Genomic DNA, 27,813 nt, shown 5'->3' on the forward strand with positions numbered 1-27,813 from the left:
TTGCTAGGCAATTAAAATACATTACATCGGTCCTTTAACTGTACATCCCATCTGCTTTCCTCCGAGAGAAACGACTAAAAATTAAGTCTGACTTCTGGATTTCCTCAAACAAACATTTGGAAACCCTGGAAGTTTAAGCATTATAGTCCTATTTATTGTTTTAAAATGTTACAAATGCCAAACACTATTATAATACCAGTATTTTCTAATACAGCATTGGACTTTGACCAATGGGATAATTCAGTGTGAGCGTGTGCTGCTTTGTGTTGTTTGAAATGAATCCCAACATATTGCCCACTTAACTCGGTTAAACCCCTTTTAAGGGCATAACAACTGACCGTAAAAGACCAATCAAAACAAGCCCATGACTTGAAGTTATCCAGATTTTGGATCACGTCTTTCTTTTGTCTTTTGTCTGGGTCCCAAAGCGCAGACATGGTGCACTCCAGAGTGTTAAGACCTTGCTGGATTAGCTGGTTCGCTTTAGGTGATGTTTGACAGAAACACTGGAGGCTTGGATTAGTGTGAGTTTAGGGACTTGTGACTACGGAGGTCACCGTGGGATAACCATCTGCTGAGGGAAGAGCCTCCCAATTCTCTCCATAGGACACCTCAGCCTGCCTCCTTTACAATGTGCCTGGAGACTTCCACGGATCCATGACAACTCCACCAGAAAGCAGCCACGCGACTAATGGCATTGTTCTGTAACGTGTGTGTGTGTGTGTGTGTGTGTGTGTGTGTGTGTGTGTGTGTGCTCATTAGAGGTATACTCACTATGGCCTTTGGGACGTGTAACTAGTGTAATGTGTGACAAGGGTAGGATTCCTAAGCAATGCCTGGACTGTGGGTCATAGCTCTTTGTTGACAATGGCAGGTTGTTGGTTGCACCGGGAGACAGGGAGGGAGGGTGTACGAAGTGTGAAAGACAAGATAGTGAGATGGCTTTGTTGTCTCCATATGTGAATGGCAAATGGTTACGTCATGTGTAGCGTATGTGCGTTGTGATATACAGGTGAAACTCGAAAAATTAGAATATCGTGCAAAAGTTCATTTATTTCAGAAATTCAACCTAAATGGTGAAACTAATATATTATATAGACTCATTACATTCAAAGTGAGATATTTCAAGCCTTTATTTGTTATACTTTACTATACTATACCCAAATTCAAAATCTCAGAAAATTAGAATATTACATAAAATCAATAAAAAAGGATTTTAAATACAGAAATGTCGGCCCTCTAGAAAGTATAATCATGCATATGTACTAAGTACTTGGTTTAGGCCCCTTTTGCACGAATTATTGCCTAAATGCGACGTGGCATGGATGCTATCAGCCTGTCTGTGACACTGCTGAGGTGTTATGGAAGCCCAGGTTGCTTTGATAGTGGCCTTCAGCTCGTCTGTATTGTTGGGTCTGGTGTGTATCATCTTCCTCTTGACAATAGTCCGTAGTTTCTCTATTGGGTTCAGGTCAGGAGAGTTGTCTGGCCAATCAACACAGTAATACCATGGTCAGTCAACCAGTTACTTGTGGTTTTGGCACTGTGGACAGGTGTCAAGTCTCGCTGGAAAAAGTAATTCAGCATCTCCATAAAGTTTGTCAACAGACACGAGCATGAAGTGCTCTAAAATCTCCTGGTAGACAGCTGTGGTGACTTTGGACTTGATAACACAGTGGACCAACACCATCAGATGACATGGTGCCTCAAATCATCACTGACTTTTGAAACTTCACAGTGGTCTTCAAGCCCCTTGGATTTTGTGCTCCTCCACTCTTCCTCTAGACTGTGGGACCTTGATTTCCAAATGAAACGCAACATTTAATTTGGATCAGTGATGATTTGAGGTATCATGTCATCTGCTGCTGTTGGTCCACTGTGTTATCAAGTCCAAAGTCACCACAGCCATCTACCAGAAGATTTTAGAGCACTTCATGCTTCTATCTGTTGACAATCTTTATGGAGATGACAATTTCCATTTCCAGCTAGACTTGGGACCTGCCCACGGTACCATAAACCACTGGTAACTGGTTGACTGACCATGGTATTACTGTGCATGATTGGCCAGACAACTCTCCTGACCTGAACTCCATAGAGAAACTATGGACTATTGTCAAGAGGAAGATGATACACACCAGACCCAACAATACAGACGAGCTGAAGGCCACATCAAAGCAACCTGGGCTTCCATAACACCTCAGCAGTGCCACAGACTGATAGCATCCATGCCACGCCGCATTTAGGCAATGATTCATGCAAAAGGGGCCCAAACCAAGTACTTAGTACATATGCATGATTATACTTTCTAGAGGGCCGACATTTCTGTATTTAAAACCCTTTTTTTATTGATTTTATGTAATATTCTAATTTTCTGAGATTTTGAATTTGGGGTTTTTATAAACTGTAAGCCATAATAATCACAATTATACAAGTTAAAGGCTTCACATATCTCACTTTGCATGTAATGAGTCTGTATAAGATATTATTATCACCTATAAAGTTGAATTACTGAAATAAATTTACTTTTGCATGATATTCTAATTTTTCGAGTTTCACCTGTATGTATTTATATATATTTTTTTAAATTGTATTTTATGTGTTGTATTCTGCAAGCACAGGGACTGCAGATGGAAATGAGCAAATTGCTATAAACAAATTGCCAAAGCACATCTTCTCTGTGCGAATATTGTTATTTTTGTACATGGTCCCTGACAATGAACTAATAAACTAACCAACTGTAATATTGTGACTGACTTTAAAAAATGAATATAAAAATGGGGAACTATTCTCATAGATGTTTCTTAGAGATATATGATATACAAATGGTACAATAACGTCTATCTGCCTGGTTATATGATAAGGCAATCCAGCAAATATCACACAGTTGAAAAAAAAAGTCTCTGACATTTCAAGAAAGACTCATTAAACAAGAAATGGCACAAGATTAGACATAACAGACAAAAGGTCATCGTCAAGATTGTCAATGACAGTGAACACACCATTTGTCTTAAAGATGATTAAGATAAAACTTGTACTGAAGAATTTGAAATAACATTTCCGACATATTCAAACAGACAACATTGAAGATTCAAATGGATCAGACTTTTAATTCCATTCATTTGCAGAAAAACGTCCTCAGTTTCATTAGTGTACACTGTTTCTCTTATTTATTAACCACAGACTGCAGTTTCCTATTCGAAATAACCCCATGTTCTCATTGTGTACTTTTGATTCTTATGTGAAGATCTCCGAAGAAAAAGATCTGGACTTTTGTACTGTAGTCCAAATAGATTAAGAGTTTTAAGTACATTTTACATAATTCCACGCAATATATTTTGACACTACTGTGGAATGATTAAACCTTTTAAAGTGTGTAATTGTTTGTCTTGTTGGGATACAGCAATCAAATCTCAGTTGAACACAAATACTAATATGTCAGTACTTTTACCCAAGTACTCGATCTACTTCTTTACTACGAATTGAAGGAAAGTACTGTTTGTTTTCACACTCGTGAGTTGAGAGATTAAACCAGCTTCGGAATAAGACACGAGAGATGACAATTCCAGTAGTTGTCAATTACCATCGGCTTTTCCATAGAAGTCCTCTGATTGAAATCAATATGTTTTTAAATAGCAGCAGCGATTTCCCTGGTCTGGGTGACATTAGTCAGCGTACTATACCTTTTTGATGTGAGCCCTCACCAAGCTGAAGCTATTGATTGCTATACGTGACTCTTCTTAAATACCTCGATTACTGTAAAAATGAAGACATTCCTTATGTGCTTGAAGAGGATTGTCAGGTGGTTTATTGCTTAGAAGAAGAAAATTGATTTTGAGCATTTCATTTGCCTGGTACAAGCGTTTATCCACAGTTTTTAAAGTCGGTGCTTTTCATACACAAAACAAAACAAAAACATTGTTTTCTGTATTGTGAAGACTTTTCACCATTATAGCGTTGTTATCTAACATCAATGCAAAACAAGTGTATTCATACAATATCGCACAATTCAGACACGAGGCAATTCAAAGTTCTTTACAGGGGGGCATAAAAAATACATCGAAAATAAAGAAATAGCATTTAAGAGACTATAAAAACTAGCAAATAAAAAGTGACAGGTTAAAAAATAGAGTTTTTTTTTGTTTGTTTTCCATATAGAGCCCCCAGTGCCAATCGCCCCGCCTCAGCTCACTGCTGTCGGCGCCACCTACCTTTGGATCCAGCTGAACGCTAACTCCATCAACGGTGACGGCCCCATCATCGACAGAGAGGTGGAGTATCGCACCGTGTCGGGCACCATGTACGACCTGCAGCCCGTGGACAAGACCACACACAAGATCGGCCATCTTGACCCGGACACGGAGTACGAGATCAGTGTTCTGCTCACCAGACCCCTGGAGGGAGGCACCGGAGCCCCCGGACCCCCGCTGAGGGCCAGGACCAAATGTGCTGGTAAGAAACAACAATATAATTACTTCCAAAGGAGCACTGGGATTTTGGGGGGGAAGTTACACATTGGGTTGTTTTCAGTGTCAAAATTGAATGGGCTTGAATCTATTACCTATTCAATTCATCATGCTATTGATTGTAGATGTGTAACGTAAACATACAGTATCTATTCCATTTTAAGTATTGCACACGGATTATTCTCATGTTTTAAGTTTTTCATTGTGCGTTTATTTTGGAGGTAGCAATATAGAAGAAAGTATAATCATAAGCCAAACGTAATCAATTCAATGTAACTAATCACTCAGATAAGTCAAAAGATTGGTATACATTGGTTTCATTTCTGATTAAAACAAATAAAAAATGTATCGCATTCAGCGGTTTATAATATTATTTTATTATTATTATTGTCTTAGGCTTTCTGTATTTGAATTTAGCATCATCTGTAATTTACTTTAGCAATCAAAACATTTCATACAATATCCATTAGGGCTGCATGGTTGATGGAGATCCATTGTGTTTCCTCTCAAGCCTAATAACTCCAGCTTACAAAAGCCTTCCATGTACCTTTGCCACTATACTTGGGTGATTATTTTTTCTATTCTAAACAAAGCCCTTTGTTTTGTTGCTTCCACCTATGGATCTTCATTAAGAGTTTATGGCATATGGACATACATTGTCTTCTCTCTAAGTAATGTATTCTACACTTAGCATCTGGAACCATTAGAGCTGTGCATACCCTTTAAGCATTAATTTACAGGTAACAGAAATAAACTGATAATGCTTATGCACCAATGGAATAATAACAAATTCAAATAAACTCTTTGTGCTATCTGGATTAGCTTTGTCACAATATATTTGATTTATAATTGGCTACTTACAGAGAGCAGAAATCTGGCCCAACACATGGTTAGCCTCATAACTCATTGTTTATCCCAACTTAATTCTCATTCCAAAGTCCCTGCAGGTTTCCCTAATTCATCAGCAACACAGATTGATCTCATGTGTGTAGCGGACTGGCACCTTAAATTTGGATCATTACATCGCCGCTATACTGTGGGCATTCCAACTCAAACATGTACATAAACCCTTCGAATAGTGCCTGATGATATTGTACAAATTGCCCTTCTCACAACATTAACCAGCTAAAATTCCCTTTGCTGTACTATAGCATGCCAAGTCGGGGGAACAAAACAAACGTATAGCCTCAGCACTTTTTCCCCTTGCGCGCTAATGCTGTTTGGTGTCCAGAGAAATGCTGATGAAAATGAGATTTTTTTTTCTCTCTCACTCTCACTCTCCCCTTCCCCTAGCCCAGGGTGTAACCCCGTCTCCCTACTGTGAAGGTCACCAGCTTATTCATTTTTCAGTCTGGCTTGATAGGGATGAATGGCTTTCTATACCTGGGCAGCCCTTTTTTCTAAACCGGGCCCAAGCTACTGCAGGGGGTCCTGCCCCCTTGGCCATCCACAGTCGAGGAGATTGATGGCCTACGCTCCTGAAGTGTGTTTGAGGAAGCAGCTCTTGATCTTGTCCGGGCCTCTCCGCAGGTCTTTCTCCCTGACAGTCCTGGGCCACGGCAGAGCTTTCCTAATTGAACGGTTAAGACTCACAGGGTCGTGTGATACATCACTGTTGATACAGACAGGCTCCCTTCCTCTCTCTCTCTCTCTCCCACACCGCACACTAGCTGTCTGGAGGGGCGCTAATGAAAATCTGTGGCTACTTTGGAAGCACTCTCTCAACATAATTATTCATAGCAATGCCTGCCTTGGTCACTCACTTTGCAAAAATCGAGCAATGACGAAGGATGTTTTAATTCAATCTTCTGTGTAAAAAGAAAAAAAGGCAATGTTTTATGCAAGGCCGCCACCAATTCAATTCAGAAAGAGTGGTAGCCTTGGAAGGCTTTCTTTGCCGTGAAACACCTCCATTGCGCTCCTACGAATGTCTTCTGTGATTGCTCTAGGAGGTTCACAATGGCAACAAAAATTACTTGCCAGACATTTTTTGACTAAAAGAGAAAAAGAAAAAAAGTTTTGTGACTACACTACCGTTTCATGTGGAATTTTTGTCCGTGTGTGAAGTTGTTTACTATTTCACACAAGTCATCTGTGCTTGGTAAGTGCTACTTCGATGAAAACACTGTATTATAAGGTGGTGCCCTAGTATCCCAGTGGGGTGCACTACATTTCAGCACTACAGTATTGAGAGATCATCTCACACAGCGAAACCACTTCCAGCCAACACTAGGGAGGCAGATAGGCAAGCCTTAAACAACTACTCCACTGCAGTCTAAGGTGTACAAACATTTTGAGCATTATCGTTAACTCATAAAACCTTACTCCTCAACCTCATTCTTAAGGTGAGACACTGCAGGTGAAAAGTGAATAATTCTTAACTTATAGATATCATCATAAAACAGTTTTTTCAAGAACAAAATTAATCATAAATCAATAATCAAATAATTAACAACATATGAGTAAATCCTTCAGTAATCACCTTCAAGATAGTGCTAAGAATAATGATAGAAAGTTTAGTTGATGTAAGATTTTTAGCATTGGATAAAGATCATCTCGAGAGAATGGCAGTTGAAGATAGTTGTATAGGAGAAATATACAGAAAACAATGTATTTACCTACCGTGTCTTGGTATAAAGTTGTGCATTTAACCCATAATTGCTTACGACAACTCATCTTGTCATTGTCATTGTCTAATTCAGTAAACTGCTCATTATTTTGAAACCATTTGAAGTACATTGAGCAAGGGTTGGATATGCATTTTTTCCTATCCACATAGCACTTGCTTTTGATGCAACAACAGATAATTTGATATTAGTTTCCATGGTAGAAGAACATTCTGTCCTGCCTTCACCGTCCTATGGCCTTTTGCTGTCCTGCTGGCTCTCGGGCGCGTTTGAAATGTCAGTACACCATGTCCATGCTGAGTCCAAACACCTGCTCAGGGCTGCAGCCTTTGCCAAACTCCACATCTCCGTCTATAAGTTGTCTCCATCTGTGGCACCACGTGGGAGGTTGAGTCTCATCTGTTTGTTTTCCACGTTGCCATTCTGTTCCACCGAGTGCTATTAAACACAGGGGGAATCAGCATTAATCAGGGATCAGACTCCATTAAACAATCGTTTAGAACAGTGGAGAGCAGGGAGGAGACGCGCAATTATGTTTACCCACACACCAAGGTTGGCTATTTGCATTTAGCCTCCTGGTTAGTTTGTGTAGACCAATTGTGTGTGTGTAATGCAAATAAGTATATGGTTAGCTACATGAAATTGATAGTAGTGGTATAATAACTTTTTTTTTTACCAACTAAAATATTTTCTTCCAAGTGACATTAGTGAAAGTACATAACAAGCCAGTTTTCCAGCACGTACATTTCCATTGTAAAAAAAAGTCCTGCAAACACTTGTATGCTTTCAGATTTTATTTTTATTTTTTTATAATAAAGCTCCTATCGAATGTAAAATACGAAGATTGGCTTGAAAAAGTGTAAACACTAGAAGCTACACATGCAGCAACGCCGCCATGCTCAACAAAGCAGTGTTGTATTATGAAATGAACACATCACATACATTGGAGAAAGAGGTGAACATGGTGTCATTTACATGTACTGTGTATATACAGTGTATACATGGTCAACTGCATAGGAAGACAGCAGTACAGTCTTGAACTCACTCCTGCATTATGTGATGTGAATTATCTGTATATTAAAAATCCCGACTGAAAAACACTATCACTGCCAGACCTTGAGCTTTGTGGTTCAAACGCAAACTGTATTTTTTTTTACCTTGTTCAATTGAGAAGGCTAGCGAGATAATTATCATAGCAGCGGTGCAGATGAGTGTATTGATGCCAGTTAACAAAAAAATCTTCCTTTTCTTCCACCACCTTCTCTTTTTAAACACTTCTAAGTAATGAATAATGGATAGACTAATTCACGGAAGTTAATGTAATTCTTTCTCTTTGCCATTGTTCAGATTTTAAAAAGGGGATTCGAAAAGAACAATCTAAAATAGCTGCTTTTCTTTTCTTTTATACAAAGTATTCGTCAAGGAACTTTTCATTTTGATGGACGATATGTTGTAATGACCTCACTTACCCGTAGGACAATTAGGGCTTTGGAATATGTGTCCATTTCCGGTGCATACTCTGGCCAGCCCCCACAAATACTCAAATGAAATGTTATTCTATGTTGGAACTGAAAAATAGTCAGCCCCTCGAATGTCTCGCTCATTGTGAAAGCAAGGCTGTGACCGAACCCTCCCCTCCTTCACTAAGAATATGTTTATTTCATTTTGTATGTAACAAAACTGTGTAGTTAAAGAATAAAAGAAGCAGAGTGCAAAACAAACTGCTTGGCTGTCCAAGGACATGGGATGCAGGTCGCCAACATACTCTGTTTGCTAGAAGGATGAGTGTGGATTTCAAGTTGTGCGATGCCAACCAGGTTACCTCCTCCATTTACTTGCAGTGAACTGACTCAGTGTACTCTGGGGTTGTCCCTGACACTTTTAGGCCTTTCACACCAAAATGAACCAAGAGTCAGTTCCAGGCTGGTGTTGGGGTCAGTTCAAAACTGGTTACAGCCTTATCCCAGTTATGAACCGGTTGGTTTCACATCGACCGGAGACAGCCATGGAGCCGGCAAGAGAGCAACGTCATGACGTCACTGTAAACGTGTGTGTACGTCACCCGACGCCGCTGCTCTTGTGGCTAACGCTAAAGCTACCGCTAGCTTTAAGCACAACAACAGCGGCGAATACGTCTTATTTTTACACTTGTTGGCTCTCGCTTTGCTTTCTTAAGCAAACAGGACCCATACAGCGTATTCTCGCCGGTCAATTTGATCGCTACGTTCGGTAATTATGTTATGTTTACGTCTCGTAGTAGCGGTGTTTTTAAATATGGCGGGCATGAGGTTTGAGTTGCTCTGGTTGGTCAGGATAATCCCTCCCCCAACCGTTCGCGCAAGCAGTTCTTATCAAACCCTGCTCAATCCTGGGGTATGAGTTCCCCCGGTTTTTACGGCCCGGAGCAGGCTCTCTGGCGGTGTGAAACCAAAACACTGGCTCTAACTCCGAACAAGCCCAGAACTAGCTCCGATTTTGCGGCGGTGTGAAAGGCCTATGAATGACCAAAGGTAGAATTATGATCCATCAGCTATAATTGCTAGTATCCCCATATAAAGCTTCATACATCTATATAGGGTCAATTGTCTGTTAGGTCTAACCCTTTATTATGGCAGCGTTTTTTTCTTCCAAGGCTGAGATTGAGCAGATGTGTCTCTGTGGTTCTAAAAGGGAAAGGAAATTGTTTGCTCGGTTTTGATGTTTCTAATTAATCCTATCGAAGCCTTGAGGCATGAAAAGAAAAGCCACTTCACCCCACCATCTGAGATAACATTGGTTCTGGTTTGTCACACACAATAGCTGGCAGACATGTGACCTATAAGGGTTTATATATATATTGTCCGTTGCAAAGAGTGAAAAAGCCTTAGTTTGAGGCCCCATTGAATTTGTGTTCTTTTGTCAGTCAAGGGAGAAAAACAGGGTAGATTGAGTTTGTGGTGTGCAGGGAAGGTTATAGGAGGAACACAATAAAAGGTTTTTTATCGCTGGCTGTTGGGAGTAGAATGGCGAATTGTGTTCTATGATATTGGTTCAGCAAAAGGCAAATTGTGTTTCTCTCAAGGACACATCTTCAAACAACAGCGGTTAGAAAGGAGAGGCACACATGAGAGACCGTCTACATTTATAGCTTTTTCATTATTATTATTATTATTATTTCCCTCCATCTATCTATTCCCCAAAACACAAAGAAAATTGATACTCTGATGAACAGATGTGCACAAACCACACTCTGGTGACATCCTTGTAAACCTAGCCTCCTCTTACTCTACAAGCTGGTTCTTCAGCTCCTGACAAACAATTATATTCTAGGTTGTTTGGAACCTCAACTATTGGGCCTCAAGAGAATGATAAATAGCTGCAGCTTGGCGAGATCCTTTTTTTTGTTTTTGCTGTTTAATTTTGAACTGAAATGCTTCTCAAGGTCTTTTAAATGTTTCTGTTCTCGGTGTTTAATTATTCATGGTCTATCTGCTGTAATTTGTCACAAATTTTTTTCCATCCTTTTGCTGAATTATAGATGTCCCACTCCCCCCCCCTTTTTTTGTGCTAAGCGTCCAGGAAGCACTCATTCAGTCCGGTTGTATAACTCTTAACTCAAGAACATTTTGTGTGTCTCCTCCTCATACTAAAGGACAGGAATGTCAGGTGAAGGCATGCGATTTATATCCGTCATTCCCCCTTACCTAGATGGCTAGATCTTTTAGATCACATATATCTCCTAAGTAGGTGGCTCCCAAGAAAACCCAGCAACCATTTTACAAAGTCAAGCGCTTCACTTTGATTTACACACTCGGTAACACCCCGAGTGGAGTGTGACACATGCAGCTTTTTTGGCGACAAATGACAATGGCGTACGGGGCCCATCTGGGGAGCGTTGAAGTTGAGGAATCGCCGTGATAGCCTCCCACTGCTCCTGTAGAGATTGTGTCCCCGTCGGTAAATGAGGGCTTGTATGTTTTTCTCCCCCCGTTTGGTAAGCCCTAACCACAGGCGCTTTCCCCGGGAAACTGAACATAAAAAGACAAAAAGTCTGGGTCTGAGAAGTAGGGATGGATGTGTGTGAGCATGTGTATAAGACAGAGGTGGTAGGGAGAGGGAGGAGGAGGAGGAAGAAGGAGGGGCGGGGGGGGGGGTCATTCTACCTGTCACTCTGACCCCAATCACCGCACAGTGTATTGGTGGAAACGAATTGAAAGATTGATTTAACCAGTTCCACCTCCGCTGCCTCGTCTCTTTCCCATCAACTGGATGTCCATTTGTTTTTATCCGGTTGGCGGACTCTCGCTTCCGTCACCTTTTTGCCCCCTGACGCACACTTGCCAAGTTAGTGCTTGTAATCCCTCTAAATCGTCAGTGGTAGGAAAGACTAGTAACTCACATCAGATACACTGTTATTTCATTATTTTTATCCGATTTCAAATTTTCAAAAATACACACTGCAAGAGTGTTCTATCACTTTTATCTTCAAGTGCTTGATATTTGAAGCAAATGATAGAAAAGAGCACCTACTAAACACTAATCTTATACACTTATTTATTAAGGTATTTCATTTTCAATTTTGTATTCAATTTCAAGTCAAAGTTTTACATACTGCAAAAACAACTGCAATTTTCTATGACTTGTATCTTCAAGTGCTTAGTGTCTTTAAGCGAAGCCACACTAGGCTATTTTCTTCTTGTAAACTCTTCAGCAAAAGCATCTCAAGTGCTTCACCATTGTACTTACCAGAAGCACAGTACTCACTTAAGTTTCCACCTCACTTAATGCTACAGTGATGATGAATAATCTGCAAAACCTCTTTTTAGCCTTAATGCTTTGTAACTACTTTACAGTCCAATATGTTGTAGAAAATGGTAGGAGTAAGCAACAATTATTAATTAATGGAATTACTGATTCCATGCAAATATACACTATATATGGATGATCAGACATATTAGTGGATGCATTCATGGTGTGAGTTTCATAATAATTACTGCATTTTGTCTGTTTCAACACCTAGAGCCACATTGGTGCACTCATCAAAACTGGCACCTCTTCTCAGTGTCAAACGTTATATCAAACAGGAACACACATGCATCATAGTTGTACTCCATCACTAATTCTATAGTTATGGACACATTTCTGATGTCCATTGTGGATAAACATGCATAAACCCATTTATATATAAAGCTAAAAAAGCAATCCTTCAATCTTTAGATCTTGTCTCCAAGTCATTCATTGTTGTCTGTAAATGCATGGCTTACACTCAAATGGGAGCTGGCTGTTGAACATGCAACATGACTTATCTTTGCACATATTTATCCAAAAAGTACATTTTAAGCAGTAAAAATGTGCCATAAGAAAGGTACTGAAGCACAGATGCCCTTGGGTTTGATGTGCTAAACTGCCTGTATGCTTCTCAGAAGTGCTTGTGGAATAGTCAAATAACCCTGCCATACATGTTTGACATTGGATTAGGTGGGCTACGTCTTACCTTTTCTGTAACTTTGTGAAACTAAGTATCTGACATTCACACTTACTTCACATATTGATTACCCAGCGGTGCAGAGGTAAAGTAGTAAGCAGGGTTTGAATGACTCTCTCTCAATTTATTGTTTCATTCATGACACAACTATTTCTCTCACTTTCCATGTGAACACTTAAGTGCAACACTATGAATGTCTTCCGAGAGAGACTGTCTGTCTAAAATGCGCTCCCATATTTAAACACAATCGTGTCCAACCTCTGTCTATGACGGACTGGAGAATGTTTGTTTCTCAAACTATTTGTCAAAATGTGTGAGAATATCCTCACAAATGGCTACCGTAGGTACTAGGTAGCAACATGCCCATAGGCTGTGTATTAACACTGGATTTTCTTCCATCGCACACAGTATGGACAGGTAGCAGATTGTGAGGAGAAATTCACTGATTTTGACAAAAAGCATTCTCCAAAATTGCTGACTTTAGAGCCAGTTTTCTCAGTAGGGTAGTTGATAATGAACAGAGCCTGACTGGCATTGAGTTGGTATGACTTGATAGTCTTCAGCCTTGTCATGCACCATGCTCCTGTGCTGGTATGGTATATCTTACCTCCTGCCTTACTGCCTTTCTATTCAGTGCTTTGAGAAGGAAGGCGTACCTTTCACCCATTCATCTCCGCCCCTACGGCTTCAGGGGGTTCATCAGACAAGGTGGCAGTCCGCTCCGGCCCGGCCGCGGAAGCTCATTCTGGGGTTTCAATTGGATCCAGCATGTGTTGTAGGCCCCACACCCCACACCCCATCCTCCGCCTTCATGGCAGCCCCCATTCATCACCAGGCCTATAAAGAAGGACTTGATGGAGTGAGGAGCGACCACCACCATTCAATAAATCCTTGTGATTATCCACGCCTCCAAGGTGTATGGGCAATGTGTGTGTGTGTGTGTGTGTGTGTGTGTGTGTGTGTGTGTGTGTGTGTGTGTGTGTGTGTGTGTGTGTGTGTGTGTGTGTGTGTGTGTGTGTGTGTGTGTGTGTGTGTGTGTGTGTGTGTGTGTGTGTGTGTGTGTGTGTGTGTGTGTGTGTGTGTGTGTGTGTGTGTGTGTGTGTGTGTGTGTGTGTGTGTGTGTGTGTGTGTGTGTGTGTGTGTGTGTGTGTGTGTGTGCGTGTGCGTGTGTCCGGGCGGAGCGTGTGGGCATTTGTCTCTGACTTTGTAATGGGTGTAGAGGGCGATGTTATAACACTAGAGGTCCATGTACAGTGCCTATCAATTATAACGTGTGTACACGCGTCATACCCCAAGGCCTGCTTTGACTTGTTGCATTTAATGACAACAAAAAACCTTGGCCCTATCTAACCTCCCCCTTTTCCTCTGTCTTAGCTTTCTTTCTACACACACACACACACACACCCTCAATATCTCCCTCTTAACCCCCTCCCTCCCTTCTCTTTCTCTTCCTCCCGAGGATTGCATAGAGGAGCACTCTAGGAGGGCGATGGAGCTTTGATTGTCGGTTATCAAAAGCTATCATTAGGGCTTCGCTTCTGCGGCATATGAAAATGATTTCCTAAGTGTAAAACCCATGTCATTACCTCAATGACCTCAGTGCTATCACTGAGATGTAATAGAAAGCGGCAAACAAATGTGCTCGCCTCCCCGGCCCGCCCGACTCAAACAGAACGGAGTGAATAACACAAGCAATGGAGAGATAAGTGACGGCAGCAGTGCGATGCCAGGCCCTTCGCTGACTAGGAAAGGAACACTATACTTGAAAACAGCCACAGCGACCGGGGTTTAATCTTTGCCGTTGTCATGTTGTTTTGCTACCGTCTATGACTAAGGGTGCCTGCGTGTGACAAGCCGAGGAAGCAAGGAATTCGACATTTCTTCTACATGCCATCCTGTGAAAGTCCAGGTATTTATTTTCTTTGCAAAAAACACCCCCAAGGTTCCCTCCTCCTTCACAACATGAGTGCCTTTTCAAACTGATGAGATAGCAAACCACCAGGCTCGGGACACATTGACTTTACTGTGGTTTCTAATCATTGGAGAAGTAAGTCTTTTCTCCCCCCCCCCCCCCTGCCTGGTTGTGTTTGCTGAGCAGGGGAGATGGAAGTCTAGGCCAGCACCAGTTCTTTTCTGCTCTTTAATCGATGTGGATCTGATAAAGATCCAGGCTCTCTGAATACGCCCGCCAAGCCCGAGGCAGATCTGATAAGTAAATCGTTCTTCTGCGCTGTACATGTAGCTGGTGAGATGCAGGGGAAAGCAGATCAGTGCTGCTGTACACGCGTATGGACACTCCTTTTACTAGCATAATACTGTAATCGCAACACAAATACACACACTGTCCCCCTTACACATACACACGCTTGCAGTAAAGTGGCTGTGCTCCGGACATGCCCAATTTGCTTCCTTTCATCCAGGACTAATGTCTCACTCTACCCAGGGGCTAAGTGCATCATTTGAAGCCCCCTCTAGGACAGACGACTGCAACATGCGGTTATTTTTTTTTTTTTTGGAAATCATGTTATCATTTCGGCGGCAGCGAGCGCACATTGTATGCAGGTCCCCGTTTCAAATGAATGAAAGGCAATAATGTGTTGATAAAAAAAAAAGAAAAAAAAAGAGAAAAAAAACATTTAAATGTCACACTGTAATGACAAAAAAAACACTAATAGTTCTGTGTAAATGTCAAATTCAAATGATTCAATTACATCTGGCGATTGTGGGGGCAGCGCGGTAATTTGTCCACCGCTTGGAATACCAATCTGGCTCTCACCGGAGCTCATTCTGTGTGTGTGGCCCTGGCACAAGATAGACCTAAGCAATTTCCTGCTCTGAGGGAAGCTTTCATAGCCATTATTACAACTCTATTCCATGAGAAATATCTGCTATACTGGAGAGATATTACAGTCATATTTTTTGTACTCTCACCCCAGTGTCGCCCTCAGTGCGTGATGGCTTGTGAGAATTATAAAGAAAAAAAAAACGACTACAGATTCCAAGAGATAGCCGCTGTTATTTCTTGTTGTGCCTGTGCTTTTGATACCGAAGCCCTCTTAGTGCTCAGTCAATAAAAACTAAACTAGCAGTCACAGTAGACCGGGGGTAATGGGCTCATCTCATCAGGTGTCATTCACGGGCCTGTGGATCTATTTTAAAATGGCTGTGTGGCCTCCATCTATGAACGGAGGATTTATAAAGGGATATCAGCCATTCAGGGCGGCCGGTTCACTTCAGATTTAAGTGGGGGAGGAGGGCACAGGTTGTTTTTTTCTTCAAAGTCAACCATGACCAGGCTCTGGAATGAGTGGACCGGCACCTTGTTGTTCAGGGAAAAACAGATGATGTCATTGTGAGTCACGGGGCACGAGATGTGATTGGGCGTACGCCACACATCGTCACATTTTACTGCACGCCCTCAGACAGCTGGCATTTGCACTACAGGGAGCCAATGGGGCAACAAACAATTAGCCTTTTCCTCAACAAAACTCCAGGAGGGAGGCTATAGAATAGTCATAAGAGCTGTTTACCAAATGGACATTTTGTTTTTTATAATGTAACTTGCACTTTCCATGTTGGTATAACATAATTAAAAAATATATAATGTTGTCAATCAAAATCAGTGAATATTTCCTAAAGATTCGCTGTCCGTACTGTGCGCGCGCTGGAAGAAAAAAAGTGTCAATACACAGTATACGAGGCTCTGTTAACGGGCAGGTTGCCAGCTACGGTTGGCCCCTTTGTTCATATGATACGCTTTGTTAACATGCCTATTTACAGAGCCTAGGCTGTGCATTAACACCAGATTATATTTCAGCGCGCACACAGTACGTACAGTTAGCAGATCATGAGGATATATTTACTGATTTTGACAAAGTGATTTTGACAACAAGCGTTCTCCAGAATCGCTGACTCCACCTTTAAATGTGTATATGAATAAATAATGCATCCCATTTTGCTCACGATTATATTTTCCATTCCCATTCGTATTGGCATCTCTCCATTTGCCAGAATTAGGCTGCAGTCAGTGGGCATTATCTATGATGTTCCACAAAGATGGAAGTGTGACATTCTCCCCAGAACGTTTCAGAAATGAGGCTTCCTCCCGGCCGCTGGTGCACGTCTGCCCTGAGATTTACACTTTGGTGCATTTGTCACATTGAGAGCGTTTTGGTTTAATTTGATTTCTGTGCCTGGCCACCCTGCAATTCTCTGTGCGTTTAGTGTAACCGTTGCCTACTGAGTGCGGCCAACAGATAGTTCCGCAAATAAAGGGGTTTTAAACTTCAAATTTTCTGGATGTCTTTTCCCCACCATTTCAGCCTATATGATGAGGCCCTGTTTGCCTTTGCCAATTCACGCCATGTCTGTGTTTGGAATAATTTTTCGTTGGTTTGATTACATTTGTTTAAAATGTCAGATCACTTTATGAAATATTACATGTATCCCCTCACTGTATGGGGCTTACATGCTGTCTGTTAGCCTTTATACTGAATATTTGACTCTACTAATTCCTATAAAGGCATAGGGCTTTACATGAGACTCCACCAAAGATTAACATTTCTTTAACATTTTCAAAAATCATTGAAGGTCAGAAACCCTTTATCAAAGATGAAACATGTTCAAAGGAGTCCTGCAGCTGACGCAGCACTGCTGAAAAGTTTCTCAAAGAATATGAAGCACTTTTATCCAAGCTACAATGCAAAACAGCACATTACCAGTAATACAAATGTACACATTCCCTGCCGTTATTGTTTAAATTAGTCTAAAAGCCAATAGAAATACATGCTCTGTAAGGGATGTGTGTGTTTTGTTGAACAATGCGTCACACTATCATCACAAATCCTTTTTAAAGTGAAGGTGATTGCCTTTTGTGCCATTAGGAAAGATTTAATTCCAATTTCCAGACCTATACATATTTCATTTGTAGCCCCTTTGTATATGCCCCATGTACTGCATACTACACACTGATATCCCTTTCCCCATCTGTCTTCAACAACTCTCCTCCTGCCTCCTTCGGGCCCTTCTAATGCTATTTCATCTTGTCTATATGAAAGTGCAGGAGAGATCACATCCGTTGTATGTCCTTTTTGAAAACCTAGTGTTCCATCTCTCCATTCAACTAGCAGGGGCCTTTATTTTGTCCTGTGTCTTTTTTTCTCTTGCACAATCATTTCTCACTTATACAAGCTTCTGTCATGTTGCGTGTCATGACCTAATTTCCTCACAAACACTTCTGTCTTGTAGCTCTTTTTTGTAGCCGGATACAATAAATGTATCTCATAGTTAATAAATGGTTATACAAGGATTCTCAAAACTTTATAGGATAAGTTGTATGCTGTCATGAATCTAGGTTGCCGTCACATTCAAATGTCCCCGTCTTCGTTTTTTTGCTGGTAGATTCTTACTAGTTTAGTCGTGTCCTTTTTTGTATAGCCTGTAGAAAATGAACAGCGTGCAGTGCACCTCCAGAATGTTAAACATGGCTGCCTTGGCTGCCTCTGGTTCGCTGGACTGTGTCTCCTGGGGAACCGAGGGGGAAATTGAGCCCTGGCTCTTCCTAATAGGTGGTAAAGTGTTAAGTTCCAGAGAAATGGACTGCGAATTTAACCTGGAATGGAAATTGATCCCATTACCTTGTGCTTGGGCTGCTTTCGCCTCCCGTAGGTCGGAGAGGCATACGGAGAGAGAGAGAGAGAGAAGAAAAATAGGAGAGAGAGAGAGATAGACAGACAGACAGAGAGAGAGAGAGAGAGAGAGAGGGAGGGAGAGAATGCAATAGAAATGGTGGAGCCACGGTAAGCGAGATGGAGGTAGAGGAATAAAATGGAGAAGGTATAAGAGAAATAGCAAGCAGACGGAGTGTATGTGATTAGAGGTGATAGGGAGGCAGTGGGGGGAATGGATTGACAGGCCGGCCGACTCTGTGTCAGTGTGGTGCTAATAGCTGACCGCCACTGTGCCAGATGGAAAAAAAGGAAAGTAAAGGAAAAAGGCAAAAGAACCAAGGTTTAGAAGGAGCAGAGGCCCAGAACATGCTCTAAAGGGATGATACACCTCCTGCTGTGGGGTTTCCACCAACAGACCCGCGGTGTGTGTGCAGCTGCTGTGAGACCGAGTTGGTAGCAACGGGGAAGATATGTGGCACTGCTCAGTTATCAGTCTGTGGCTTTGAAATTGCTTTGAAAAATGCTGAAGGTGGAAAGGGTCACGTATGAACATATAGATATCATCATGAAACTTTTAAGATGAGGCAGTCGATTTGTTAAATCAAAACATTTTTTTCCAGAAGTGTTTGAATGAATATGCAAATCTCATTATGCGTATACAGTCTGTGCATCTTTTCAAAAACGGCAAATCTAGATGTTGGCCGAAGTGTGTAAAGAAAAGATTTTGGATACAGGCTTTTTTTCATTTTATAAATCAAAAATATACTATTTATTTACTGGTCTTAAAAATGCATGCAAATGTGTAATAAATCAGATAATTAAACGCATATGAACACATCCCTCAGTAATACCCTTTAGAATAGGCTAGTGCTAAGAATGATTACGGAATGTTAAGTTGAAGTGCCTTTTTAGAAGTTGAGGTTTTTGTTTATAAAGTATTGAAAAAAACTTATTTTGAGATACGAGAACTATTTCTGGAAGCATGATGTCCAAACAGAGGAAATTGCATTTGGTCTCAAGTGTTGAACATGAACATTCTCATAATAATAGATTTTCTTTTGAGGCAAAGGAACACCGTCTTCTGTGCCCTGACATAGACCTCTGAAATCTCTTTAATTTTATTGAAACAATTTTATGCAACCTGCCATTTCATGTTGCCTAATTGATAATCTGGATGTACGTTCACACTCCTCATTTTCTCTCTCTCTCCATTCCCTACCAGAGCCCATGCACGGCCCTCAGAAGATGGCGGTGGTGGACATCCAATCCAAACAAGTGACGGTGCGTTGGGAACCCCTGGGCTACAACGTGACCCGCTGCCACAGCTACAACCTGACCGTCCAGTACCGCTCCAGGGGGGTCGGGGGTAAGGAGGAGACCCGGGAGGAGGTGTGCTATGAGAGCCAGGGCCGAGACCCGCAGCACACCATCCACAACCTGACACCCTTCACCAACCTCAGTGTCAGGCTGGTGCTGCGCAACCCAGAGGGGGTGAAGGAGACCGCCGAGCTGGAGGTTCAGACTGACGAGGACGGTGAGTCAAACGCAACATTGATTCCTGTCCAGGTTAGAATAGATGAGGAAGCATAGGAGAGCAAGTAAATAATGAACAAACCAAAGTGGAACACAGCCATCCAACCCAACATTCACAAACTTAGATAACAATATTGAAACCTCCTACTAGGAACTCTTAAATGTTCATGAAACATAATTTCACTGCATTCATAAACAGGATTACAAATTAGGGTCGGACTGATGAAGAAGGTGAGTCGAACGCAATGTTGCTTCCTGTACAGGTTAGATGTGAGTACAGAGGGCAATGAAATAAGTGGAACACAGCCACCCAACATTCACACTAAACTATGCATGTGCCAGCAAAGATCTTTAGTGCAGCAGGCACTGGTGTATCGTAAAAAACACCACCGCTTTTGTCCAAGGGGCCCCTAGAATAAATAAAAACTGAAAGTTCCTTGTAGCTACTTAGAAAAGTATAAAGTTTTGGAAAAAGCATGTGATTTCCTAATGGCAAATTTGATCACCCTTGATTGTAACCCTCCTTTGAGCATTACTAAGCTGAGTAAGTAAAATATATCTTCTGACGAAAATAAAAATTTGATAATGTTCTTAAACGTAGTTTTAACCAAAGAGAATGATCTGTCTGTACCTTTCAATGCATTTCTAAACGGTTTAAAGTCACAACATTACAAAGTGAGAGGCTTTATTCGTGTGTGTTTTACGCTCTTCCGCTAATAGGGAGATCTCAGGCATATGGAAATATGAATTAATGATCCGTAGTAATGTAGTGTTGCTAATTCAAAACCATAAAAATCGAATGAGCAACTAATATTGAGCCTATAAAAAATCTCACTTTTTCATCTTTCATTAACTGCTGCAAGTTGATTCCAAAAGTGCCTTTTTATTTTATTTTAGTAGTCCTTTATTTTAAATGGCTGTTCAGAGGAGCTTTAAGCATATCTGCTCTCCAACAGCAGCAAAACTCATCTTTTTTATAATGAAAATTGGAACTATCATCTATAGAATTGGGTGTATGATTCTCTCCTGACGATAAAAAGCTTGCACCATAAAGGACAAGTTTTTGTTGTTTTGGTTTTCCAAAATATTTTGCGGGGAAGCACATGATGTCAGACAGACAGCGAGCCCCTGTGTCATCGTACGGTTGTTACACCTCCTTCAAAGATGAAAGATGGTCTGTGTGTTTTCCTCAGAAGACTCAGAGGCAATGAACTCTATAGAAGTCTGGGGAAACCCCCGGCCGCCAGATAACAAACGGGCTCAGCCGACGAAAAAAAGGAAGAGTCTTGTCGTGTCTGGCTCAGATATCAGAAAACTTGAAAGCGCCAAACTGTTTTCTCACCATTGTACCGCTGTGTGTCTGTCTATCTGTGCGTTTAGTGTCCCGTGGGAACAAGTGTACAGACAGGGTGTAGCTGTAGAGTTAGGATAAATCTTGAGGGGAAAAAAAAGAGACATCTCCACATGATTCTGTTTCGCTTACGGAATGAAAGCAATTCACATGAGGGGGTTAAAGGACCAGATTCTTTTTTTTTTGCAGTATCTTAGTCCATGTAAACATTGCGTAAAGATTACGATTCCGACTTTTCCCATGGGGTATACTACTTCATCCTTGTTTTTACACATTGTTATCTGTGTGAAAAAGGTTCAGTTTTGTTGTAGAACACATTTTAGGGTGTGTATGAGTGACAATGACTTCAAATAGTTTCACAAATTCCTATTAGTATGTGTTTGATTTTTTGCTCATGGCCATTTTTGTACAGTGGGTCCTTGAAAAGCTCTTTTTATTGATTGCGTTATGACTATCAGCATGAGGTGCTCAGCTGGGTAAATCATAATTGAAAGGGCTAAAGCTGCTAAAGTGCTTTCATCCAACTTTTATTGACAACATTTTGACTGCACATAATATGGTGAAAAAAGATCAGTAAATATGTTTCCATTGGAAATCCTAATGTGTATGCCTTTTATAAACTTGTTTCAATTTTGAAGTAGAAGGTTTATGTCTGTGTGTGTGTGTGTGTGTGTGTTTTCCACAGTGCCAAGTGCCATACCTCTTGAGTCCATTCAAGGCAGTGCCTATGAGGAGAAGATCATTCTGAAGTGGAGAGAACCAGCGCAGACCTACGGGATCATAACACAGTACGAGGTACACAAGCTCCAGGGTTGGCCAAGATGTTGAGAGATATCGATCACCCTTTACAAATGAATGATAGAGTAGTAATCAGACATATTTCCAATGTTAAACATGATTTTTTAAATTATTAGTTTGACAGTCGCATATAAATACATTACCTCGTCCCGATGCATCCTGTGGGCTCTTTCACTTGAGATCTAGGCACTAGTGTCGTAAAGTCTGGATTTTAACCCAATTTGGATGGTGTTGATCAGTTATCATGTCAGCTTAGCTATAAATTATCGTTGTGGAACAGCTTTCAACCCGTTTAAAACAGTTTGTTAAGGCATACTCAAGGTTTTCACAACAAGCACTGCTTTATATAGCGTCCTCTATGAAGTAACACTGGAGTGTGATCGTTTTACTAGAGGAGAATCAACTGCAAACCGCCGTCATCTCGTGTCCTTTGACACGCGCGCGACTTCTAAAGGAAACACAATCTCTGCAACACACCTCAAACACATATCACCATTCACCGCAAAGCAAATGTTGACACAAGGATCCACACAGCCTAGTCTAGGAGCTGCATTGACTCTTGAATAATAGAAACAGTCTCCACACACACACACACACACACACACACACACACACACACACACACACACACACACACACACACACACACACACACACACACACACACACACACACACACACACACACGCACACGGTATATGTACACATTGATCTTAACCATCTTAAGGTGGAAGTAATCCTCCAGCTTTTCCCACAGATTGATTCTCCTCTGTTTATTCTCCCTCTTGTCCCCGTTTGCTCGCGCTTGATATTTTGACTAGGTTAGCAATCATTGACCGGGCTGTTTCCCATACGAGGAGAGCAGATTGAATAGTAAAAGCTATGCAATCAGGGTCATTGTATAGGTCTGCTCTATCCGCCCCGCCACGCCATGAAATATGAAATAGATATTCTCCGAGCGGCACAGAGACATTTCAATCAAACTCGTGAAGTGGGAATCATAAAAAGCGCCCTGTTTATTCAAGTGTGCCGAGGAGCAGTGTTGTGTGCCCCGCTTAGCTGTATGGCAGCACTTAAGAGGTGCTGGCAGAGTGCAGGAAAACAATGTCCTGTAAAATGGTAGGGTTTATCGCACACTTCATCACTTTTAGGGCAACGTGATTCAGTTGTTTGTCTTTTTAAAATTTCATGCTACAAGTAAAAGCATTCAGAGCAAATGGCGTGGTTTTGCACCGCTGCTTTGCCAGGCTCAATTATATTTACGCTGAGGCAAATGTGTTTCAAAAAATAAATCTAAATCAAAAACACTGAAATTCTGCAGAAATGACTAGAAAGCCTTGACAGATTACATTTAACAGTTAACAATAGGGTTTTCTTTTAATCCAGGGAAGCATTATTACAGATTTCTGAAGATCATGAAGACTTAAAGGCCTTTTTTTAAGAGTAAGAGTAATATTTTAGAGAAATATTATTAATATTCATCTCACTCGATCTTAAACAGGGTGACGGATGAAAAAAATCTAGCAAGCCAGCAGCTTGCTCCAGGTGCGCTCCAATCTGACTCTCTGGTTCAAGAAAGTCCCACCACGTAATGTATTCTGCCGGTATTCCCCAGAAGTTGCTTCATATAAGTCAGGACCTTGCTTTGATTTGACATAATCAAAGGACTGAAAATGTAATGTGTCTGAAAAAGGCCTGATATCAAAGAGATTTCAGCTCCAGTCCTTTCTGGCCAAGCTCTGCCAATGCCATTCTACCCACAGCTTTTCAGACAGACATGAGCCAACATGTCTTCAAAGGTATGCAGGAGATTTTATTATTTATATTTAGTAATAAAAATTAATGGCGAAAAAGAATATTGTTTATCACAGTGATGCTGTGGTAAAGTTGATCATCCAACTATCTTTTTATTTAAAAAAATATATATATATCATTTTCGGAAAACCTGAATTTTTACTTCTAAGTAATGTTATGCTTTTACCCTTTTTAAACCACTAATCTCATCAAACAAGCCCTTCAAGATTATCTAACACTAGATTATAAAGATTTGATCAAAGTCTGCCTACGAAAGTAAAATGTGTTATTTTGCAAATAAAAATGTCGATGGGTTTTCTGTTCCACACCTTCAGTCAGTTTTATGACAGGACAAGAGTATACAGCCTTTTTCATCAACGGCTATTGAGCTATCTTCATTATTTTCCATATAAAGGTATTCATATATTTCATGAGTGCTTCATAACGTTGACATTTACCTCGCTCGAATAGAAAAATGTAAATCAATGCAATTCAAAAAAGGCTTAATATAGGCTATGAGATCGAGTAAGAAAATTAATTTGCCCATGCCCATACTCTCTATTATTTTTCCCGTCAGTTCCATTATAATTGTAAGAACCTGTTCAATGTTGACAAGTCATTTCAAATCCCTCTCCCTGAAATGTTATGATATAGGATTTGGCATGGAGGACTCATTTCACAGACAAAGACTAAATGAGAAGGCCTTCGAAAGCTTTTCAAAAAACTTGATGGACACAAATTATGCAGCACTCCTAAACTCCCTTTTGTGTTCCTTAATTGGAATTATAATGGAGGTTTTGCCTTTTACGAGCAGAGGCATTTTCTTAGAGTGGGACTTTTACAGTTATTCAAAATTGATATTAGCAAAAAAACACTCACCTTAATTTTTCCCTCCAGAGCTCCCTGTGTTTATTAATGGGGAAGAATTACATTAAAGTCTACTTAAAGTAAGTGAAATCACAAGCTTGCATCAGCTTTAGGTTGATAAATATGTAGCTCTTCTGCTGTTTACTGTAGAATCTAACCCGTGTTATGAAACAGATCCTCTACATGATCTTTCTGTACATCGCTCATTTAGGAAATTCCATAATAAAGACTTGTTGACATACATTCCGAATCTCACAAATGCAGTGAGAGTTTCTTTTTAAAGATTACCCTGTGGCATTTCGCCTAACTGAGAAGTACATAGATAAAGAAAGCAATTATAACCCCTTGTGTTGTAGTTCTGGATGACATAATCACAGAGTTATCATGTTGTACAAAACTATATTGTCCAAGTTATTAGGTTCTCTGCTAATTGTAATTAACTACACTAAGCAAAAGGCTGAGCAGGTATACGGTTTGCCATGTTATCCACCTTGTTTTAGCACGATAGCATGCTACATTTACTAATTAGCACTACACACAGGGTTCACTTGAGGCTGGTGGTAAGTTTATGGGGGCGGGACCTGATAAGCCTTTGGCTTCTTCCGTCTCCCTTCGGACAACACAAAGTATGATGTATGAATATTTGCAAGAGAAAATTGTGTATTGTGTGGAATTGTCCGAAAATAATAAATAAATTAGTGGTGGGCCGTTATCGGCGTTAACGTGCTGCGTTAACGCAAAACTCTTATCGGCGATAAAAAAAATATCGCCGTTAATCTCTTATTCCACCTCCTGTTCGGCTCAGGGGAGATGGTTCCCTCCAGGGCCGATGGCTGTTCGCCGTCGGGGTGAACCCCCTTCCGTGTGTTCTCTGGTCGGGTAATAATAGCCGGGGGCCGTTGTTGACACTTGAGGAGCCTTTATTGCAGGAGCGAAGCTTCTCTCACACACCCGCCGCTCTCTCTCTCCATCACTTGCCCACGACACACACCACCTGGCTGCAGGATCGCTAATGTAACACTCAGCGCCAAACCCCCTTCACAAATCTGTCTATTCAATGTTTACTTATGAATGTATCCATGTACGTAACTCTGACATGTACATAACTTAATTTATTGTTAATAATATGGTCTGTTTATAAATTCGGCATATGATTAAAGCATCTAAACGCCCGTAATCATGTTAAACGTTTACTGTTTTTAAGTTATTAATGCCACTCGCTCCCGCAGATACACAGCAGAGGGAGGTCTTATATTCAGCCATTGCTAAAGGGAGTGCTGTATTATGGAACGGCCGCTGTGGTACGAAATTCCAGTCTCAACAATGTTTCCTACACGAAATTATAACTCTAGCGTCTACAGCCCGTTGTTTTCATGTAGTGTAACTTGTGTAATGTGTTACATTATTCAGCTGTTGCCGTGATGTCGGCTAACGCTGATGCTAATGATAACTAGCTCTCCGTCGCACAATAGACTGTAGGTTGGTGTTGCAGCCAGCTGTTAGGTGAAGCGCTGTCCCACAGGTAAAAGCCATGGACCTATAAAGCCTGTCCAATATTCACTCTAGTCCAGCTTCTTGAAAAGTTTATAAGGACTTTATTATTTATGTAAAAATTATATTTAATGTTTCACTTGAAGCACAAAAGTAATGGCTTTATTTTCTGTTATAGCCTATAGCCTACCCAACAAATTAGTTTTTTCGTTTTTTTTAAGCACAAAAAACAGTGCAATGTTGTGATTTTTAGCCTTATATCTGATTAAATTGTTAGAATATTATTTGTTCGCAATAATTAGACACTCGTTCTGATGACGAAATGAAAGCCACCTGGCTTGAGAAACACGTTCTCAAAGACTTACTTTGAGTCATTATTTAGGAGCACACACATATTATGAATGAATTCAAATGAGCCATTTTAATCTAGATTAATCTAGATTAATTCCAAAATTAATCTAGATTAATCTAGATTAAAAAAATTAATCTATGCCCACCTCTAAAATAAATAAAAATAAATAAATAAATAAATAATGTCATTAGTGCTAGCCACATTATACGGGCAACATAAATCCATGTTATGACTACCATGGCAATACATCCAATAGTTAGTCTGAATGCAGATAGCATGGCTTACAACTAGCAAACAATTCTATAGAGGTTTTATATAATTGAAGTGAACTATATTAGTAGTTTCATGTCAAGGTTATTTGAGATGCATATGTTTTCCATGCCATAACATATATTGAATAAAGGGCAATATGTTCTTTCTAATGTTGTTGTGAAACATATTACCCAGCCTGTATAGCGCCAGAGCTACGGGACTGGGTTCACTTCAGTTGAACCTAACTAAGCATATTATTCACAATCATACACACAAAGAAGTACAACATAAGACCTTTTTGTTCATATTCCTTGGTGGCTTTTCATATTACCGCGCAGTGCATAGAGGAAAAAAAAAACTCTCATCACCTCGACACAGTGTAAATGCTTTAGCTCTCCGAATCACTTGGATGCCTCCGAACATAAAAACGCTTTTTTATTGAATGAATGCAAATCCTTGGGCGAGAGCGTGAGCACAGCTTGAGCGCTAAAGTACCAGAGGCCACTATGGTTTATCTATCAGAATATTCATTTTTCCTTATCCCCCTCCCTAGATCTCCTACAAGGCAGTGAGCTCGTTTGACCCCGAGCTGGACCTCTCCAACCAGAGTGGGAAGGCGGTGAAGCTGGGCAACGAGACCACCCACATGTTCACAGGCCTCTACCCGGGCTCCACATACTCCTTCACCCTGCGCGCCAGCACCGCTAAGGGCTACGGCCCACCGGTCGTCACACAGTTCACCACCAAGATCTCAGGTCAGCAGCGGAGAAAATCTTTTCTCCTATTAGTGTGTGGATGATGTTGAATGAACTAGTCTAACCACCCACAGTAACTAGAGTCCTTGAGGTTTTGAATGGAAAGTGTAACTCAAGCAAGTTTAGATAGCAGTGGTTGTATTGCACTGATCAAAATGTGTTGTCTCAAAGGGTAAACTAATTCTGTCTGCTTTGTAACACATTAGTAGAAGCAATAAAAGAGCAATCTAGTAATATCTGTCATATTTATATAAATTCAGACGGCCTTACTCAGGCTGCCATTCTTTCTGCAGGTATATTACAAGCCCAACCCTAATTATAATTAACAGTGCCGTGAATTGAAGATGGCATTTATAAGCATGTGGCGCTCCTCTTTTGTTTACCGTTGTGGAAGGTA

General features: G+C 40.8%; 1 protein-coding gene across 1 annotated transcript in view; it reads left to right on the forward strand.

The window, feature by feature from the left end:
• LOC307255153 (receptor-type tyrosine-protein phosphatase mu) overlaps positions 1–27,813 on the forward strand; it is a gene marked incomplete at both ends in the record, with an annotated part of 168,280 nt that overhangs the window by 69,062 nt on the left and 71,405 nt on the right. Inside the window, 4 exons of the mRNA XM_080033786.1 lie at positions 4,156–4,449; positions 19,446–19,757; positions 21,793–21,902; positions 27,215–27,416. Coding sequence (XP_079889912.1) covers positions 4,156–4,449; positions 19,446–19,757; positions 21,793–21,902; positions 27,215–27,416 — 918 coding nt within the window. The remainder of the gene's footprint in view (positions 1–4,155; positions 4,450–19,445; positions 19,758–21,792; positions 21,903–27,214; positions 27,417–27,813) is intronic.

The sequence above is a fragment of the Ammodytes marinus genome (assembly GCF_949987685.1).
Source record: "Ammodytes marinus genome assembly, chromosome: 9".
NCBI lineage: Eukaryota > Metazoa > Chordata > Actinopteri > Uranoscopiformes > Ammodytidae > Ammodytes > Ammodytes marinus.